A 16,566-nucleotide genomic window follows, 5' to 3' on the forward strand; every position below is an offset into this window, starting at 1 on the left:
CACTTTTCACTGAGCCTTTTTTATTTAAACGCTAGGCTAAAAGTGGAAGTCAGTATAATCTTGCTTTTCACTACTTTTAGGTGTTTTTAGGCTCACTCACTCTGTAATTTCAGATGTCCTATTAACCCACCTTTCTAATACAGTTAACTGCTCTTTTAATTACTTTGAAGCATAGCTGTAACTTTCTTCTGGCCCCCTTTGCTCTTTTTCCCTTCTGGTCTCCTAATGCTTCATGATGCCGGGCCAACTGCCCACAGCATGCCCCACTGCATGTGTAGTAGTGAAATGCATTGTTGGTGTTGACATTTTTTCCCAGAGGAGCGAGCAGCAGGGGTGTGGCATGAGTCCCCAAGTGGGCAGGTGAATGTGGCGAGACACGGTGACGTTGCTGCTAACCACACTTCTGCTCACCGACACCCGTTGTACACACTTTTTTTTTGTCTTTGCATCTTGAAGTAACTTTGTTTCTCAAATATGATTCGGTGAAAGGGGTAAATGAAAACATTCGTACAGTGCGAATTAAGGCCATCTACCACTGCCTTCTAAGTGTGTGTTTGCTTTGTGGGCTGCTCAAAATGCATTTATAAGATTTACATTGCCTGCATATGAGGGAGGTGGCATGTCTCTTACTGAAAGATTTTAATTACTAGAATAATATTAGATGCATTATAGACATTTGATAAAACAAAATACTTATTATTAATCATCAAAGCTAAATTTCATTGGCAAGCGATATGTAGCCTGCTTTCTAATTGTTATTCTCAAACACCTTCAACTGCTCCCAGTTGTATGTTTCTGTTTTCTCTATTATTTATATTCTCTATAGCTTCTGATTTCACCTCAAGTCCTGCATGAGTGGATTTGTTTGGGGATGGGGTGGTGGTGGGGGGGGCAACAATTTAAAAAAAAAAAAAAAAAAAGCCATGGAGTTTGACCTGATTTTGATAAATTATCTCCTGTTGGGAAAGTAGGAAATGTTGTGTTGTGAGACTCTTTCTCAGTGAGTATATCGCGTTTACATGTTCATCTCATTCTCAACCAACCCCAACCCGGCTACTTCCATCCAGAAACCCTTCCTCATCTAGTACCCCGTTTGGCAGCAAACCAGCCAAGCTTAAAGTAAACACAGGAATGAAGTCATAACCTTATGCTTTCCGCTGTGAAGTACATGCCTAGTTTAAAAAAGGTTCAACAAAATATTTTGCATGAAAGCTGAAAATTTTATTTGTATGTTCACCCGCTGCTCATTCAGTTTCGTGCGAGAAATGGGTACATACTTTATTTCCCTCAATCATGCTGAGCATTACCAGGTTTACAAAAACAATCTAAAAAGTAAAGGGGCTATTTCACATTAAGAGGAGAACATCAGATAACAAGACAATAAAAGGTTTCCATCCTGTGCAGGAAAGCTACATTATCTTTGTCGCGTTTTGACAGTGGCTTTGTGGGCGAGTGTCCTCGGGTGTGTTTCTCTCTTATCTCTGTCGTCCTTGTTGTTGTGTATCAGCCTGGGAAATGACTTTGGTGATGCCAGCTCACCCCTCACTGCCACTCTCGCTTCGTAAGCCAGACTCATCATCTCAGTCACCCACCCAGCCATCCCTCACTCCCCCTCACCTCTTGACACCACCCGCCCCTCTCTTCTCCCTCCCTTACCCCCTTTTTTCTCATTCTGTGATGTTTTCAGTTGATCGCCAGTGTGCTTCTTCTGTTTGTTTTTTCAGTCCAATAGTATATCAATGATGATGACAAATGGATTTCACTAGTACAAATACACTGTTAGGCTTCAGTCCATGCATCTTCTCGTCATGCACAAGGTCTCTTTATCAGTTTCTGACTGTGCTTCACCAACACACATGCATATTAAGCCAAAAAGGGCTTATAACTATCTGAAGGATTTTAAAAACATAAGTGTTTTTCTCCGTGGGCTCCTAAAACCTTCCAGACAAGGTTTACTTCTCAGCAGCTTAAAGAATTATAAACCCCTTCTCATATCCAATATACACATGAAACATTCTGCAGTTCTAGGGATGGGGATCGAGACCAGTTTCCAAAAGGACACAGATCCAAAATTTCTCAAAACCCGAAAATCAATAAGGTTTGAGCTTATCGATACTGCTATCGAGACTTGCAGGTGATGATGTAACATTAAGTCTGGAGCGTCAAATCTAATTTAATTTGAAACGCAATGGATAAGAAAATCATCAGGCTGCAGTCTCTGCCTGCTCTCTGTCGGCACACACACGCACACAAGCGGCAGCAGAGCGAGAGGCTGCGCCGTCGCGGTGGAATAACGTTACGGAGAGGGTTAAGTTAGCTCCAAACTACTGTAACGTTAGGTGATGACAGCTACGCTCGTTACTGTAAGTAACGTTACGTGCGATAAAAACTTCGCAAGTAAAAAGAACATACTTTATCAATACACCTGTCTGTAAGGTAACGTTAAACATGTAGAAATGCTTAATTAAATCATCTCTGCCCTCAGTATCTCATCCTGTATGAGCTAATAGCTAACGCAAGCTTGGCATTAGCCAAATGTTAAAAACAAGCTAAATAGAAATCTGTCTGTCTGGAGCACAGACTGGTCTATAGTCTTAAAAACTCAGCTGCTGGCTGAGACAAACCAGCCGCTCCTCCTTAAAAACAACCAGGCAGCTAATACGCATAAGTGATATATCATCTCAATATATAACGTTATCGCACATTGAATATTTTCCTCATACCGTGCAGGCCTACCTCCATGCCTGCATGTTGGGTCTGGTCTTACCAAATAACCATCACTAAATAACAGTAAAGTATCAATAGTGGTATGGATAAAGAATGGCATCGTAAGGGTATTGATAAAAAATTAATGATCCCCATCCCTATGCAGCTTCTTTGCACAAAACGTACTAAGAGATGTCAGAGAGCACGTAAAAGCACAATTTGTAAATATCGGTTTCACTTCTCACTTGCAGTGCTTTGTGCAGGTTCATATGAGAGTTTCTAGGGTTTTAGCATCAAGTGTGTGAATTGAATTACAGATTTGCTTGATTTATAATGCTTGCAACAAGTTGCATAGTCTACAAATACTGAGTTTGAGTTTTTGAGCATTTCTGTAAAAATTGCTTCCTTTTTTATGACCTTTCAATAGTTTTTCAGTAAAATTACACCTTAATTGTGCAATCTATCAGACATCACCACAGTCCTACAACTCTCCATAAATTTTAAATAATTTAGGTCCTGCTCCAGTATAGTTTGTGAAAATTCACTGCACAAATCAAACACACGAGAGCCAATTACATGATATCATACCTACTGGGGAAAATACTATGTAATATAATCGGTTGATAAGTAAGCCTCAGAGAGGCGATGTAGGTAACAATAATATGAGCCTCATACAAAATTTACAAAAGTATAAATGAGTCTTGCACATCTTTTCCCAAATGTGTCTCATCATTGGTTCACTTTTTACGGTCAAACCTTTTTACAGCCATCCAACTTTGTCCATTTCAGTTCAGCATGATTCTTGTGTTGTGAAGCCTGCATAGTATTTTGTCTGAATCTATTTTTGTGCTTTGGTTTTTCATGTCATTCAGTATATCTGGTTTTAGTTGGGTTTTTTTTTAAACACTTGATGTCGCGTTTATAGTGGACAAAGGAAGACGGACTCCGCCAGGCTGCCGTAGCCAATCAGTTCATCCCAATGAACACCAACCCAAAAGATGTCCTGGAAATGAGGAATAAGGTATAACAGTTTACTCCTGTTTTGTTTTTTTTATGTCTTTACTTTTGTGAAACAAAGACTGTCGAAGGCTCCTGGTGCACTGCATGTTTATCATTCTTTAATGACTTAAAATGTTGTTGTTTTGTAGATCCGGGAACAGAACCTGCAGGACATAAAGACAGCAGGGCCCCAGTCTCAGGTTCTGTGTGCCAGCACCATCGTGGAACGATCCTTTAACCAGGTCAGTCTGTGAATATATAAAAACCTTGCTGCTACAGCTATCCTGACCTGGAGATGAATGCGTGTCACATGCTGATTAAGTATTTGAGAGTTTGTGTAGTTTTGCCTCTTTAAATTAATTGATTAAAATGATTAATTTTGAAAAAAACAATCCCATAATATTCTGTCCAGGTCAGGAGTCACCCCTCAAAGCAAAATGCTGTATATTGTGCGTGATGTTTTCTTGGACTCTAAGCATAAATCGGTTGTAATCAAAACCCATTCATTGTTATCTGATCTAACATCAGTTTCTGAAGGAGCAACTTCACCACTAATAATGGAGAGCAAAACATGTCCTCCGTGTTGTTTCCAAGAGCATGGGGTGACTTTGTAACTCTTACATTATTCTTTGACCACAGAGATTGTCAATCTGGCAGGTGAGTAGTGTTTGGGAGAGGTAACCTCACCCTGCTCTCCCACCCTGCCAGCTCAGGTTGTGTCCATATTCATACATTTGTTTAGTGTTTTTTATTAATTTTGCCTTCTCTTTTCGGTAGTTCAATGTTGAGGCTGTTGTCTGTCTCAGCACTTGCAGGCTGGTCATTTTGGTCTCTTGCAATGTTTAAGAAAGTCCCCACTACAGTCTAATGTACTTAGGTTTCATTTCTGTGCATGCACTCTTTATCCTCTTTTTGAGAAGTAAAAATGCAAAATGGAAAATTGCTTTCCGTTTGCATTGTTTGCCCTCCATTCGTTAAGCTCAGTTTGTCCACTTCCTTGTCTTTTAACCCAAAGACCACGAGGAGCAGGACACAGGCAATTTAAAACAAAAAAAGAGGGGGAAAAAAAAGCTGCAAATTATTTTTAAAGTGCATTAACCAAGTTTTAAGGTTACGTAAAACTTTACCAAGCATGTCAGTAGTCCATAGGAGTTATTGATGTGATGTTTTGTGTTAAGACTCAGATTGTATAAACCACATACTGTATAGCACCCCTGTGTGGAAAGTTTGTCTTTACGATGCATGGTCTTGGCTATTTTTTTGATAACTGCTATGCTTTTCACAGCCCCATATGTCTTTCCAGCATCATCTCTCTTTGCATGCATTTCCAATGTTTGTGTATGTCTGTATGGTATGTGTGTATGCAGAGATGAAAAGAAACTAATCAAAGACAAAAAATCACACCAAGATTTCCCACTGCTTTTTAATGAAGAAAAGGGATGCAATACAGATAAGCCGTTGTGTTTTATTTTATAACCAGGAGGACTTATTTACTTAGAGCCTCTTTTCTGAAAGGCAATGTCTTTGGTTAGCATAATTTTAAGTGTGGATTTTCAATGAAATTGCTGTGGGCAAGTTGACAAATTGGCCCTTTTCATGTTGACCATAAATATGTTATCGAAAGTAGCTATTTTTGCACGTTTCAACACGAGTAGCCTCACATCTGCTTAAGGATTAGTTAGATAATAGTATTTGTACTTGAGTGAGATATCAGAGTATTCTTTCCACCTTTGCGTGTGTGAAAGGTGGTATGTTTCCAAATGTCTGCACACATTCATGCCTGCCTGATAGACTGCTGAATTCAATGTGCTGGTGTTTAAGAGCTGGGTTGTGCCCCCCCACCTCACTGGGTTTACTATTGCAGGACGCCCCTCTGTCTGACTGTACAGACACTATTGATGGCCTCGATGTGTCCGAGGGGTCCTATAGTCCTGCTAAATCAATTAGAAAGGTACTTGCTGCTCCAATCACAAATACTGTTCACCTCTATTTCACATCATCTTCCAGTCATTCATCTGAGCCTGTTGATAAGTACTTAATACAGGGTGTCCGCGGGGTCTTAAAAAGTCTCTAAAAGGTAATAAATCAATTTTGCGAAAATTAAGGCCATTAAAAAGTATTAAAGTCTTAATCGCCATTTAACAAGGTATTAAATTTTGAAGATAGTTTTTTCAATGTGAAAATCCAGTTTGTCCAAAAGTTTGTTTGCTAAAAGTGTAGGTGAATGTATTTATTTATAATGCATAGCCAAAAATACTAGACAGGCAGTGAGTAGCAACTGTGATTCCTTTCTGTAACGTTAGGCGCAGGGATCTACCGAGCGCCTATTTCACTCTTAAATGCTCCAAAAAATAGATCTGTGTGAACCAGAAAATTAGTTACGAATACAGCCGACCGTAATCTCCCACCCCGCCGGACCCGCAAGTCGGAGTGGCGATGAGTGGTAACGGGATTAACCCGGTTGGCCGGTCGCTCTGTGGCCACTTTGAACAGCCCCGTTCCTGAAAAACAAGAGCCAGATGCGCCGCCAGCAGCGGAATCGGTAAGACAGAAGACAACAGGGAAAATTCAAGGAGCGTGTGAGTTTGGCTAACGTTAGCCGGCTATTTAGCTAAATCTCTGCTTTTTATTGAACCAAAGTCTGTAATAACTGAACAAATTCTACTTTTCATAAAGCTCTCTTCAGTGTCACTTTGTGAACAAATCAATCGCAACCTGGATGGAGTAGGATTTAAAAAAAAAAAAAAAAAGCTTGATGTGCTGCTACAAACTTTATAAATGTTGAACTCAGTGTTCTGCATAAACAGTTATGATTATTGACAAGTTAGTAGCCTTCCCAAAATCAAGGTTGGAGACTATCATGTAGCCTAGAGCATTTTTCTTGCACAAAGTTAACAAATAAAAAACAACCCCAAACTGAAGCAGCTGTAAGTAAGTTATATACTATTATATTGAATATAGTAACATAATGAATATATTAATATCAAACTTTTAGAATACTATGAAATTAACAATATACTTTCAATTTAATGTTCTAATACAGTCATTTAGAGTAGTTCCTCCTCCAGGTTGTGCCTGTGCTACACCGTCTACACTACTTACGTTATTCATCACTCAGTTTATTCTCTTCATCTTTGTTCCCTCCTGGCTTATTTGAATTTTGTTGTATTGATCAAGTGGACGGTGAAAGTTATCACACATAGCAGGCAAGCTCACATTATCTAGTTTAAACCAACTAAAACACAAAATTACACTGTTTCACATGATTTGCTGTAATATTGCGTACATAAACGTCATAGCTTATGTAAGACGCAGGAAATCTGACCAGTCCTTCACATAGAAAACTGTTGGCCCATACAGGCAACTGAGAAAGTTGGTGAATGCCTCAATTTTTAGGTGGCGTTACAAACTTACATTTATTCATTTAGCTGACACTTTTATCCAAAGCGACTTACAATTGCTATACATGTCAGAGGTCGCACACCTCTGGAGCAACTAGGGGTTAAGTGTCTTCGTGGATGTCTTACAGTGGAAATTGAACCCAGGTCTCCCACACCAAAGGCAAGCATCTTATCTATGCGCCACCACGGATCCAGTGAAATTATTAATGTGTTGTTTTTTGTGTCAGCCAAGTTCCTTGAGTTAAATTTATGTCATGCCTGCAGGAGAGATTTTCACTATTGTTTCAGAACGTATTGTTGCAAGTTGAAGTGGGCAGTAAAGAGGTCCAGCGATGGTTTTGTTTGCTGCATGTATTGCACATATAAAAAAAAATTAAATCTCTTAGTGAAGTTAAAACTAATGTGTTTGGGATAAAGAACACAACTACTGCTATGTCTACTGCAGTCACGCTTTTTTGCTTCACCATGACTACTTTATGTGCACGGGGTGATGTACTGTTGGCCTGAAGTCTTTCTCAAATCTGTCAGTGCTTGGCTTTTATGAAGCAGTGCTGTTGTATGGGATGTAAAGGGAAAAGTCTTGCTCTTTCCTGATTATAATTAAAATACCCTGTTCTTGTACATCATAATCTGAATTATGGAATGGCCTGTTAGCTCCAACTTGTACTGTGAAGATGCATTTATTCATCTATGGCTAATACTTCTGCTCATTGTACATAATAGTTGTGTATAAACTGCCTCTAATCTGATAATCCTGTTCAAATTTGAATAATAATTTAAAAAAAAAATCTACTTTTTTCTCTAGAGCAAATTTTCAATGAATGACATACTTCCATGTGACCATGATTGTCTCATCTCTTTCCGCCTTCCTTCTGTGTGTCCTGCAGGGGGAGCTAGTGACAGCGTCCAAGGCCATCATCGAAAAGGAGTACCAGCCCAAGGTTATTGTTAGCAAGCAGGGTCCCAACCCCTTCACCAAACTCACCGACCAGGAGCTGGAGGACTACCGCAAGGAGGTGGAGCAGAAACAAAAAGGGACTGAAGGTAAAGCTGACGAGTGGAGAGGATGAAATGAATCTCAGTATAATGTGAAGGGGAAAAAACATCCTCTGTAAGGGTAACCCATCCTTTAGCCCTGGGATCTTCTGTTATGGATCAAATGATACTCATGGTTTGTATTTTGTCTGCTTACCACGGTGGTCAGCTCACCGTAACCCCTTTTAGTTTGAGGAATAGAAACAACCTCGCATTGTCGGCCAAAATGGCACATGGTTTGTGGTTATATTCCACTCTTGATTTGATAATGGTACATGTATATAATGACTAAGTAAGTTTAATCACTTGATTTAAAAAGGAAAAAAAAAAAAAAAACCTTCTCAGGGTTAAATTGCATTGCATGAACAACAGGGAATTGCACTGTGTAATTCACAGATCCGTGTATGGTTTGTTCTTTGATTATTTTGTTTGAAAACCAAATTGGAAAAACAAAGAAATGTTTTTGTTTTTTGTTTGAAAACCAAATTGGAAAAACAAAGCAGCTGCGTTTTCTTCTATGACCGGTGTTGTATCCCTACTGGTTTTCAAACTAACTGGCTGCTGTACACGTGCACCTGTTTGCAACAGCTGTGGTCTGCGTCGGGCTTCATCCAACCAGAGGGAGGTAGCTACCGCAACCTCCTTTCCCTCACCCTGTACGATCCAGTGCCCCACTCCCTCTCCGGTAGACCTACTATGGGTTGTGCTGCCAGTGGAACCGGCGCACGGGACGGTCAGTGGTTGTTCCCTTCTGGCTGGATGAAGTCCATCCATCCATCCATCGTCAACCGCTTATCCTGCGTGCAGGGGGGCTGGAGCCAATTCCAGCTGACATCGGCTGAAAGGCGAGGTACACCCTGGACAGGTCGCCAGTCCTATCGCAGGCTGGATGAAGTCCAATGCTCCAAATTTTACGCATAGCCTAATCCACGTGTTACTGGAGCTGGAGGCTCTCCGCAGTGCTGCGCAACTTTGTAAATTCTCCCATCTCACAAAGAAAATAAAGGTCAGGTTGAAACGGTGAGGAGGGGCTGAACGAAAATTACCCATTTTAATCTGTGTATGATTCTTTAATATACGGCTCGCCAATTTAACTAATACCAGTTCATGTTTGCTGTGTACATTGGATGTACTGACAACTATTACTGAATTTATTTGTTACTGAAGAAATCTGGGGGATTCTCAGGCAACTTCTGAAGCGTTCCTCTTCCTGTCCCAGTTTGTGAGTTACAAACTGAATGGTGGGCCTCCAGTTTTACTAACTAAAAACCCACCTATGTTGATGTTCAAGATCATCTTAATTACATTTAATCAGGCACCGCCATCGCCGAAGTGTATCTGCTGCAGGTTTATCAAGTTTTAACACACAAAGCTACACTAATTGGACACATTAAATATCGAAATCAATATTTTTCTATTTTGGTTTTAAAACCAAAACACAGAAACGGATGTCTGTTTTTGTTTTTATTTTTTTATTTCTATTTAACTTGTTTTTTTTGGTTTTTCCCATTCGGCTTTGAAACAAAATAATCAATACACGGATTTTCACAGCTCCCTCCTTCTGTGAATCGCTCTTCTTTGACCTTCCTCAAGAAGAGAAAATGTCTGACAGAAACAGTAATGTCTCTTAGAGCTTCACAGACGTCTACAAAGTAAGCATAGATACTTGCAAAAATTGAGTGGAGATCACCTGAGTGGTTATGCGTCTGTGTCCATTTAATTCTGTTTTCAGTTCAAGTTATGTACAGCTATTTTATACGTACTCGAGAATTTTTTAATATACTTGTAATGAAGGAAAAAAATATTTACCTTCCTGCAGAATGATGAAAAAAAAACTGATGAACTTCAGATTGGCCAGACTGTGATGTTATTTCTCCACACACACACACACACACACACACACACACACACACACACACACACACACACACACACACACACACACACACACACACACACACACGAATTCACAGTGCAGGGACGAGACGATAATAGGGAGGAATCAGCCTCCACGGTACCCTGTCCTGAGCCTGAAAAGCTACCGGGGGGTCAAGCCTCTGTCTCTACACCTCTACAGTCTGCATCCGACTCACCAAGCTTCGAGAAAGCAACGCCCGCTACACCAACATCTTCTTCCCACGGCCTACCCAGTGGGGAGGAGCCAGCTCAGGGCGGCGCCGACTCTGCAGAGGCAGTTGTGGATGACGTTTTCTCGACTGCAGATGAGGTTCTTTTAGTTCCAGATTCCCCAGAAAAGGAGTTCCACTGTGCCGTGGTGCGAGCCCTCAGCAAGGAGCAGTCAGTGGTAGAGGCAGCTAAGGCAGATCTGGCTCCAGGTAGAACAGATGAAGCGGAGTCGTGCCTAAAATCTGGCCTCCCTCCTTCCCTGCTCAGCCTTGGCCTGTGTCACTACCTACCGCTGCACTGGGATTGTGGGAATCCCTGCCTGCTGTGTCCTCTCCTTCTACTGGGGGTTTGGAGTCTGCTGCCGCTGTTTTACCATGCGCAAGCATCCTCCCTACCCACAGTTCAATCTTCGAAGCCTTTGCTTGATTATTTTTCCCCCCTCATCCCCTCTCTCTGATGTCTTGTCCAAAGGCATCAGAGTTCTGGCAGATCAGATACCTTTCTGCAGTTTGATTGGACGAGGAGCGGAGCAGTGAGGATGTGAGGAGTAAAAATCGAGCTCATTTTAAGATTTTCAACCACCCCTTGTCTTTGAGCAAGCTCTCTCAACTCTAAAAGTTGAATGTCGTCCTAACCTTTTGAAGAAGCCAAATCTGAGCTCAGTCATCCAATCAGAGCAACCCATGTGAAGACATGAATAATGGTGTCCTTCCTCTCTTCCTGTTAACCTGTCCTGGATATATCTCTGTTGGTGTCCACTCTCCCTCTTATGTCTCTGACTTATTTCCAATTAAGCTAATGGTAGTTTAGGGTTGTTTGGCTCTATGGGACATTTCAAGGTTGCTTTTATCGGGATTTGGTTGAAAGCTTTTGCAGTGTTCTGATTAAGGCTTCCTCCCTCGTTTGGTTCTTTGTGTTGTCCCAGCTTTTCTTTGTGTTGCGATGTTGCTGGTGTTGATATCTTAAGATACTTTCAGTCAAAATGTGATTTTACTTAAATTTACATTCCTTACGTATTTGTGGTGAACAGTTTCTCACTATTTCATTTCTGCTGATTGTCATTCAGACCCGGAGGAACCTGAGGAGGAACCCAAAGGCCAGAAACCCACAACACCACCCAGCACCCCGGTCAAAGCAGAGGAAGGTAGGTTCACCTGACATACTTGACACACCCTGCCCGCCTGGTTCAGCATGAGTTGCTCCAGTCCTCTGGTTGGTTGGGTTTTTAAGCTTTTCTAGGGTCTACAGAGGGAATGCAGAGGCTCCTTCCCGTCCACCTGCCTGTCTGTCTTGGGTCTGTTAATGTTGTGGTCTTTTTAATAATACTACTACGGGTGTTGTGCTGTTTTTTCTGTAATAACAGGCCAAGAGGTTTTGACTATTTAATCAGTTTTAAGCTAGGAGAGATGGGAAGTTAAAGGTGCAGATGAGGATTTAATTCCGAAGTCTCCAGATCTAAACATGTCAAGAAATAGTTTGGAGAGACAGTGAGTGATATACCCAATAGAAAAGGTATGATATATATTAGAAAAATAATTTATAACATATGGACACCAGTGCAGACATCTCAGTATATTTCCGATCTTTTATTTTCATTTTTCGTCCTCTTGGTCTTTATTACTATTGGATTACACCTATGTGATTAGTATCATCCATAATGATACCAGAAATAGCCCTAAAACACCAGGTGGTTATAAGCTTAGTTACGTTTTATTAACAACAATTGACATTATTCCAGTCATACACTGTAAGTTTCTTCTTATAGTAAGCAAACAGTTATAGTCAGCATGAGGGAGGAAGGGGATGAGTAGCTTTGACCGCAGGTGTAATCTAATACCTGAAATGTTGTTATATAACAGATGTCTCTATGTACAGAATCTCCTTTACCCCTTCACTTCCATTCTCCATCTTTTTGGGGGATTACTAAGAATGGTTCCCAACCATTCTTTTTAAATTTTTCCTCTGGTGTTTTTTTTTTTTTTTTTTTTTTTTTTTTTTTTTTTTTTTTTTTTTTTTTTTCTCTATTCAACATTTTAATTAATTTTTTTATTTAACACGGTGCCTGTGGTTTGATCTGCATAGACATTTGTTTCTACTTGTGCTTTTTCTTCTTTGTGGCTGCGATTACAATCAGGAGATGGAAACTCAAAAGAGTACCTGTTACCATAGTAAGTATGTACTGTTCCACCTCCTCACCACCCTCCGAATTACCCATCACCCTCCATGCCTGTGTTTGATCATTTACCCCTTTTTCTTTGCATGGCTTCACTAGTAGAGCTGACCTGTGGTCTGAACTAACCCGGGGTTTGAAACTGTTCAGTCGGTTTTGACTCCTGACTCTCTTTCTTGGGGTTGATGGGGGTTATTTCAGAGCTCCTTCCTCTCTTGTAATTAGCCAAGATTCACTGTTTTCAGTTTTTGGAAAAAAAAAAGACAAATTTCAAGAAATGGATACTTGATACATTTTCCGTGCAATCTTATTTCATCCCATTTACCTGAATGACAGTGACCTGGTCTAAACAAAATCAGAGGATGTGTCTGAAGTAAACCTCACAACTCACCAAACCTCCTGTGTTAGATAACCTTTTCTTCCTGCCAATGACTCACTATCAAATGAACCAACCTCTCAAACATGTATGCACATTCTATCAATGTTAGATGACACCGTGTGTATTTGTTTCATGGAAGAATCAGGTAATGTTTTGAAAATGTGTTGAATGTTGTTTGTCTTACAGATGAGACCTTTACGAGGTACATCAGTGCTTTTATTTGAGTGTGGCTTTCAAAAACCAGACTTGCTGCTGTTGGCCTTGCTGAGACCCGCTGTTGGTTTAGCTTGAAAGTTGTTCGAGGTCCAGTGCTTGGCTGTGTTGGTGGTGTTTAGTCTCTCCATCCATGTTATCTGTGTGTTCGGCGTTGTATCTGTTCTGACAGACATGAGAGATGTAAAATGAAGACTGGTGTAGTGTTTTCTCAGGTCTTGACAAAGGGTCTTCCATGCTAGTCTCTGTAGCATGTGAGCAATGTTAAAAATGATTAAAAACCGTAGTTGTTTTACACCTGACTGCTCTGTGTGAGCTTGTACCTGAGCTTAAAGCAGTGTTTTGGAAGCTGTTTGGGCTGCTGATCCATGCAGCTTTACTGAAGCAGACCTCCTAGATCCATCACAAGCACTTGTTGTTTCTTAACTCTTATTGCTGGGAGTATTGGATGACACAGTCACTTGAGAAAATATCACTAGACAGTCTCACTCAACTTAAAAATATTATATGTACTGATGCAAAGGTATATTTTCAATATGTTATCTGTTCAGTAAGCCCCACCTCCCTTAATTACTGTCGCTACACCCATTAAGCTTTTCCAAGCTTTTGCAGTTTACAATGATTACGATTAGATTTAACATTTAAGAAAATGCTTGGAGATTGAGGCCTAAGCAACGTGTATGACACTATTTTGAGTAACAATTTTGGGGTGGGGTTGCCGAACTGTAACCTTAAACTACCCCAAAAGCAAGGCAGAGACACTAATGTTAGCTTTGATATAAAGTTCAGAACACGTTTGTGGCTTTGTCTAGTTTAACCTGTAGCCCCACTAAAAAGAGAAGTGTTAGTTAGCAAATAATATGCTAACTCTCTTGAAAGTGGTTACTACTGTAGCTAGTTAGTAAATTAGTCAGGTATGCTAATGTAAATGAAAAACGTAATAAACACACTGCTTAAACCTTTACTTTCTGCTTCTTTGTTTGCGGGACTGGAAAGGCAAACCAAAAACCACTCTCCTCTTGTTAGAGCGCCTTGCATACTGCTTCAGCATGTAGGGAGGTCCAAAGCTTGATTGAGTTTTGAGGGATTTTACTTATACAAAGAAATGTAAGTGTATATGAAAAAAAGAAAGTGCTTAAAGTGTTTGCTCTGACCATAAAGAAGGGTTTAAACTATAATTAACCATCAGGTTTCTTCCACTTTCACGCAGGAGCAAAAATCTGCCTTTAAACTCGAAAGAAAGAACAGTTTGATAATTACTGTGATAATAATCGATATCGAAAGACTTGTTATTGTGATAACAGTTTTGGCCATATTGTCCAGTCCTAGTTTCTATACTCCCAGCAACTGGATTTAATTGCAATCAAATGCATTACTGTACTCTCTGGTTAAGGCTTTCTAATGCTTACTGTATTCAAGGCTTATTTGTCCTTGAGGGCTGCGCCAGTTTTGAATTCATTTAACTTTATCCCCTCCCCTGACTTGTTGTGTAAACTCACTTGTGTGGTTACATTATTACAATCTTTGAAAACATTGCAATATATTTTTTGTGTCAGACTTTTATTTTTTGTCTGTTTGTACACAGGATGCAAATGAGCAAGGGAACTGCGCTCATTAAGATTTCCCTGTTTAAATGAAGGTAAAACACAAGTACTTTGTACCAGCTTGGGCCATAAATAAGAGGAGTCAGAGAGAGATGAATAACCAAGATGAATGAGAGCAAAGCATTTGTAGTTGTTAATTGTTGTTGTTAATGGTAAGAAGTAGGTAGTGAGTCCTGGAGAGGTGCTTTTATGTTATTTAAGAGAGACGGTGCATCTTGTTTTGGCTTTTGGTGTCATGTGTATTACTTAGTGTGTTTTATGATGTGCTCTTCTGGCTTTTAGTGGGAATGTTGCCTGTGGAAGTGCTAGACGGTTGTGCTTTTAGTCCCTGTTAAACTAAGAAGCGTATTATTTATGGATCACTCATGCGGTGACAAGTGGATGCTTCTTTAAGTAGAAAAATCATGTGGATTGAACAGCTTATCCAGTGGTTGATTTGTAGTAGCGTCAGTGGTGTGTAAGCTCAGCAGCGCCAAATCCATCAGTTTGTCCTCTGTGATCAATAACGCTCTCCTTTCTCCATCCACCAGAGTCCTTGCCAGAACAAACCTATAAGGATGAGAGCGACGCAGCCACCCTGAGACAGACCCTTCCAGATTTAACACCTGATGACCCCTCCGATGCCCCAGCACTTCCTGCCGAAGACTCCGCCTCGGCCCCTGCCACCGCAGACGCAGACGGAGCTGAGGGGGAGGAACCCGCTGATGCTGGTGACCAGGAGGGGGAGGAGTCTCCCAGCAAATCACCCTCCAAAAAGAAAAAGAAGTTCCGCACTCCTTCCTTCCTAAAGAAAAACAAAAAAAAGACAGAGTCCTAGATTGGAGAATGTTGGATTGGTCCTCAAGGCTGGCCTCCGCATCTTTTTATTTCCGCTTTTTGTCTGTTATCATTGCACCCTTCGAGCAAGCCACAGTTATGCTTTATGTTGTTTTGATATCATTTGTTGCTGGCTTATTAACCTATTTTTCCTCGTTAGCGCGTGCCAATTTTGTATACAGTGTAAAAACGATTGATTGCATAAAGGTTTTTAATTATTAGAGGCTTTTAGTTGTGAGTGAGTCTTGTCCATTCCATCTGGCCTTTTATGCATGTCTATTACTACAGGCCCGCACACTTGATGTGAGGGTTAAGGGTTTTATCACCCTCATTTTTTAAAGAGTATTACTAAACAGTTGTAACCACTAGAATGTATTGGGATTGTATCAAAAATATGTCTTTAAAAGTGTCTTTTAAAAACAGTGAATGCAGAAAGAGAAGCTTGTATTCTCTCATTTAACTGGTGGTAAATTCCAGGAGAACTACAGTTGGGATATTTTCAGTGGATTAATTACCCACGGAAAATGCAAAATGGGCAAAGAAATCCATTTTAATGCCTCCATAAACCAATATTTTGATTAAATATCCACATCCAAGCTAAATCCTATCTGGGTGACTTCAACTTAATCATTTGACACAGCCTTAATTGACAGGTATGTTGTATATGGCTTCAGATCTGTGGGGCTGCAAACCTTGTTTGAACCTGGTGATGAGCGTGATTCACAACAAAGCGTGACCCCTCCCAGGGAGTGTTGGCAAGCATTGTGCTTGTTGATTATTCCAAGGGTCGATATTTGCTCCTGGCTGTAAGTCTTCAGTATGAAGGAATGTGTAAAAACAAATTCTCAGTTTATGTTTTGCATTCATTCTAATTGTTTGAGCCTGGCTTTGTTTTGCATTTGCGCCCTCGATTTATCTCTGTCTCCGTGAAAGACAGAAAAAGGCAGGAATGCTACAAATTGGGGTTTACATATTTTATTATGTCATTTCATTATTGTGTTTTTTTTTTTGTTTTGTTTTTTGAGACGTCTTGCGCTCTCTCACAAAGTAGATTGAGCCATGATTGCTTGCTGTGAGAGCGCACTGTGAACCTCCTCTTTTATAAACCACGGTCTG

The 16,566-nt window shown here is 40.4% G+C and overlaps 1 protein-coding gene across 4 annotated transcripts in view; it reads left to right on the top strand.

The window, feature by feature from the left end:
• add1 (adducin 1 (alpha)) overlaps positions 1-15,598 on the top strand; it is a 31,837-nt gene extending 16,239 nt beyond the window's left edge. The window contains exons 11-18 of one of the 4 annotated variants that reach the window (XM_046067750.1): positions 3,632-3,727; positions 3,855-3,947; positions 4,345-4,362; positions 5,570-5,656; positions 7,994-8,150; positions 10,115-10,477; positions 11,335-11,412; positions 15,165-15,598. In XM_046067750.1, the coding sequence (XP_045923706.1) occupies positions 3,632-3,727; positions 3,855-3,947; positions 4,345-4,362; positions 5,570-5,656; positions 7,994-8,150; positions 10,115-10,477; positions 11,335-11,412; positions 15,165-15,451 (1,179 nt within the window). In that variant the 3' untranslated portion in view covers positions 15,452-15,598. Of the gene's footprint in view, positions 1-3,631; positions 3,728-3,854; positions 3,948-4,344; positions 4,363-5,569; positions 5,657-7,993; positions 8,151-10,114; positions 11,293-11,334; positions 11,413-12,402; positions 12,437-15,164 lie in introns of those variants that run through there. The other 3 variants (XM_046067749.1, XM_046067748.1, XM_046067747.1) reach the window with 3 other exon arrangements.
• The last annotated feature ends 968 nt before the right edge of the window (positions 15,599-16,566 follow it).

Source organism: Micropterus dolomieu, linkage group LG13, assembly GCF_021292245.1.
Source record: "Micropterus dolomieu isolate WLL.071019.BEF.003 ecotype Adirondacks linkage group LG13, ASM2129224v1, whole genome shotgun sequence".
NCBI lineage: Eukaryota > Metazoa > Chordata > Actinopteri > Centrarchiformes > Centrarchidae > Micropterus > Micropterus dolomieu.